The sequence below is a fragment of the Cyprinodon tularosa genome, unplaced genomic scaffold (genome assembly GCF_016077235.1).
Source record: "Cyprinodon tularosa strain WSP-4 unplaced genomic scaffold, ASM1607723v1 ctg246, whole genome shotgun sequence".
Taxonomy (NCBI): domain Eukaryota; kingdom Metazoa; phylum Chordata; class Actinopteri; order Cyprinodontiformes; family Cyprinodontidae; genus Cyprinodon; species Cyprinodon tularosa.
In genome coordinates this window covers 2,332,826-2,337,381 of record NW_024038913.1, presented here as the reverse complement: position 1 = coordinate 2,337,381, position 4,556 = coordinate 2,332,826, and the positions used below count along the sequence as shown (strand labels likewise).

Below are 4,556 nucleotides of genomic sequence, written 5' to 3'. Positions count from 1 at the left end.
TTCTTGTCTTAATCAGTCAACATACTAAAACTACTAAGGTGCTCGGCCCTTTTAGGATTTTTCCCCTTTTGTTGCCTCACAACCTGGAATTAAAATTTGCTGCATTTATTTTCCAGAATATGTCTACAGGTTTCAAGATGTATTATTTTCTTTGTTGTGAAGCAAACAGCAATATGCCAAAGTAAGAAAAAAAGCTTCTTCCTATAGTCTGCTCTTTCCATTGCCCTTTTTTAGCAGCACTGGAAGATTCTTGGTTTTGGTTGGTTTTTGCCTGTAAACGGATCTTCCAAACTTGCCTGGGATTTTCAAGTGAAATTAAGTCTGGGCTTTGACTAGGACACTCCAGCACAGTTAAATCTGTCTCCTTAAATCGCTTGTGTTGTTTGAGCAGTTTGCTTTGGGTCAGCCTGCTGGAAGCTGAACCTTCATCCCATCATACAAATGTTTTTACATCCAGGTGCTTTCATTAGTTGGTTTCTGCAATAGATGATTATACAGAGAGCAGAAAGGCTTTATTTGGTGTATTAGATGTAGTAATTGATTTAATTTATACAATTGCTGGTCTACACACATAAATATATTGAAGTATAGTAAAGAGAAAATTAGTCCCTATTGGGTGAAATATGTTAGAAATACAGATATACAATTTATTTTTAGTGTCATTTGTGTAGACTTACCAGCATCTGGCAAAAATGGATTCTGATCTGCTTTTGCCTGATAACCGTCCTCATGCGGCTGCACTGGAGGCACTGTGAATGCTGTCATAGATTACAGTAGGTGTGGATTTCAGAGCTGATCCAGACAGTCTAAACTGGGGAGATTGCTTCACAATATCTGTATTTTCCAGCAGTTCCTGCTGATGAAGCACAACCCAGCATGATTTTGCCTCCTCCATGTTTTCTTTTCTTCCTTGGTAATAACTGGATCAGGACAGAGATCTCCCTTAATTGCTGAGAAGATGCATTTTAATCTCACCTAACTATAGCACTATCCTCCAAGCGTTCTCATAGATACAACTTTAGCACCAAGAATTAGATTTTTTTTTTTTTTCATTGTCACTCTTCCATAAAGCCCAGCTTATGTGGCCAGATACTGCAGTGGATCTCTTTGGTCTGTGCCTCTCTGGTTAATGCCCCCCCCTGTCTGGTTTGTGATTTTTATTTTGCCATTCTGGAGGATGGCAAAAACTTGCTGGCATTTGAAAAAGCTCCTTGGTCTTGTCTGTGATGCTTCATGCTTAGATGTTTTGCAGCCTTTGGGGCCTATTAGAAAAGGCAGGTTTAATCTGACAGATGTGACTTTCATACTGCTGGACTTTATTAATTGTATAACTCCTCTAAAGTTTGGTTGTATCCAAACTCTTAGGGCTTTAGAGTAGGAGGGTGGATACATATGAACATGTCAAGTTCAGCTTTTTTTTAAAATACATTTATTTTCTCAATTTTGTGCAGATTCATCATCTAACATTGATCAACAATAACAGGTTGGAATGTTACAAAACAAGTTCTCTTTTTATTTATAGTGTTACTGGTATGAAAGGCACCCAACAAATAAAATACTTTTATCTTTTATTTGAAAACAGTTTTATGAAGTTTAAATATACATCCCTTCCAATAAAAATATTTACAAACTTGATACAGAACATTGGAGATGTGGGAACTTCTAAGTTGCTCTGTACCCGTAGTTGTACGTCAGAAGTCCACATAATCAGCCCAGGATTCATGCCAGTATCTGCTGCAGCTCCTCCACCTCCAACTTCCACATTTTCCTGTGGAGTGCAGCAAACTCTGAGAGGTCTGCCATCTTCACAGCGCGGATAACTGGCTCCGGGGAAACGGCCTGGATGACGCCCATCACCATTACATATTTACCTGCAACAGCATCAGCTGGTTAAAATGGAATCACTGGAAGAAGCTTTAATGTACAGAAACAGATGCAGCTTTTGGTTGTGTTGATCACGTGTTACACATTTGCTGACTCTCTAACAAAAAGATGTTCAACCCAGAACTCAAACCTGAAAGAACTTTATCCACAGGGACTTTTATCTAGATGGATGTTTAAATGTATGCGTCTATTTGTTAGCAAAAGGCTGTAAGAAAGTATAGTTTGTCTTTATTTGGAAAATATGGAAGTTGTGGTTGATCATTTTCCTGTTGGATCAGCATAGATTGACCCTAAGGTTCTGGTGCCGATCCGCTTTCGGCCACCCTTCAATGTATATTGGTTATTGCCTGGCCACCCTTATAAAAATGTTCTGGCTACGCCTCTGGTAAGAATAGCAGGGTTTATACAGGGATGACTAATTTAATGCTTTTTAATGCTCTTAGAAATAATTTTAATGCCATCAACAAGTATCCATGACTATCATATATATATATGGCAAATTCCTTCATCTTTACCGCCGCAGGCTGCAATACCTCGATAACCAGCAACTTTTGTTGAAATTAGCATTTTCCCATTCTCTAGCCTTTTCTTTGCCTCAAGCTACTTTTCCGAACATACGGCTGGCTTTATGATCAACCAAAAGCAGTTCTGCGCAAATATGAAAATATATTTCAGTTAAATCCTCTGAAAACCTCCAACCTATAGCTGCACCTGTCCTCAAAGCCTTTTAATCTAACTGTGTCAAGGGTTTCCTGTCCAAACTATTTCAAAACTCTCACTCCAAGGTTTGGTGAAACGTTGGCAGCCCTGCTGTCAGCAGAATTTAAATTATTACACAGCTTCCAGGTAGATGGTTTTGCTGACAGGATAAATATAATGGACCAACACTGCTCGCTCAATCACCACTGAGGGAGATTTCTGCATCTCAAACTGCTTAGATTTGTTTGCCTCCTTACTCTTCCAGATTTTCTCTGTCTGTTTCTCTCTACTTCGGATGTAAACAGTAAAGACTAATCTATGTCGGAGTGATTCGCTAAAACGACATTAAAACATGTTTATTTTCAAATAGACAATTTAATTTTTACAAAAAAAGGTGGCATATAAGCAAATAAATTAATTATGTACCCCATTTTAGGTCGATTTCTTTCTTAAGTTACGTGCTGCTCTTGTTTAACCAAATGTACCACATCATACAATCAGAGGCGGAGCCAGAAAATCATAATAGGGTTGGCCAGTCAATAACCAATGTACATTGAGGGGGGGCCGAAAGGCACCAGAACCTCAGGGGGAATCTACACTGTTCCAACAGGAATCACCACAACATCCATATTTTCTAAATAAAGATAAACTATCCTTTATCCTTTGTGTAAATAAAAGGTATATTGGAAAAAAATTCTTTCTGGGGCAAACATATTTTACATTGTCATTACCTACTTTAATGAATAATCATTCTGCAAAAAAATGATATTTGAATCTACAAATATCCACATTTAATGAATTTTTATGTTATTATTAAAGTAGTTATTTCTCTATGATTTCACTGAAGACTCTTAGATGACTTGCAGAGGCACATCATTTTATATTTACCCCCCAAAATTACAAATTTTGTTCTGAAAAGAGCATGGATTATGTTTCTATCATCTTTAATGTTTGTATATCGATGTGCATAATTAACCAGTGTTTCTGTTGTCAAGAAGTTGTTAGTATATGAAAAATGTAAATGTTTAATAAGTTTCTCCTTCAGAGTATTACTGCTGCCACTGTCTGTATTATAGGGAAAAAATGGTAGGGGGGGCCAATGATTGGCTAAGGGTGGCCATGGCACCCAATCTAGTTCCGCCCCTGCATATAACCAGGATCAGGTCATCATTACCTGGGAGCAAACATGGTTTCCCTTTGGGAATGCTGTTAACGCCCTGGACCATGAAGGTCCCCGTCTCGTCCATCAGCAGAACCGTGTTACTGTACAGCTGGACCTCCAGCACGGTGCCCTGCATCCACACGAGAGACACCCGCAGAGTGCGACCCTTGCCCGCTCTGATCAGGTATCCCTCCCCGCTGTCAGCGGCCCCCCGGATCCCCGCCGCTCTTAGCTGACCGGACAGGACTTTAACCGGCGGGGGACGTTTTCCATCACAGTGGCTTTGCTCCAGTTTGGACATTTCGGAGAAATGAGGGGGTCTTCAGGAGGAGCGGCTCAAGCCAAAAGGTTTTCATTTGAAGTCTGACGGCGCGACAAACCTTCTTCTTCTTCCTCTGCTGCTTGTTCTTCTTCTTCTTTTCTATTATGGCGCATCGCAAGCAACTCTAATGTGCATACCGCCATCTACTGTACACGAGTGTGTAGCAACATTACTTTACATCAAATTCTTTATTTTTTTTGTATTATGTAGATAAATAATTAATGCTTTCCTTAATATGTGAATATCCTTTATATTTCCTTCATTTTCCAATATTCCTTTAAAATGCCATTCTTTGCCTGTTCTTCCAACCATCCTTCTTAATTTCTCCGTTTCATGTACATAAGTTTAACAGTTCATCAGTACAGGTGCTGGTCATAAAATTAGAATATCATGAAAAAGTAGATTGATTTCAGTAATTCCATTTAAAAAGTGAAACTTGTATATTATATTGATACATTACATACAAACCGGATTCCAAAAAAGTTGGGA

The 4,556-nt window shown here is 38.9% G+C and overlaps 1 protein-coding gene across 1 annotated transcript; it reads right to left on the bottom strand.

The window, feature by feature from the left end:
• Positions 1 to 1,551: 1,551 nt before the first annotated feature.
• Positions 1,552 to 4,154, bottom strand: rmi2 (RecQ mediated genome instability 2). Its single transcript, XM_038287886.1, has 2 exons — positions 3,758 to 4,154; positions 1,552 to 1,871 (listed from the first exon to the last, which is right to left on the bottom strand). Exons 1-2 carry the CDS (start codon positions 4,044 to 4,046, stop codon positions 1,720 to 1,722), a joined length of 441 nt encoding a protein of 146 aa, XP_038143814.1. The 5' UTR covers positions 4,047 to 4,154; the 3' UTR covers positions 1,552 to 1,719.
• Between the last annotated feature and the right edge of the window lie 402 nt (positions 4,155 to 4,556).

Excerpts from the sequence above, each read along its gene's own strand:
- rmi2 (XM_038287886.1), bottom strand. The coding sequence starts at position 4,046 with ATGTCCAAACTGGAGCAAAGCCACTGTGATGGAAAACGTCCCCCGCCG. Across the intron at positions 1,872-3,757 it reads GAAACCATGTTTGCTCCCAG|GTAAATATGTAATGGTGATG; the intron begins GTAATGATGACC and ends ATGCTGTTGCAG.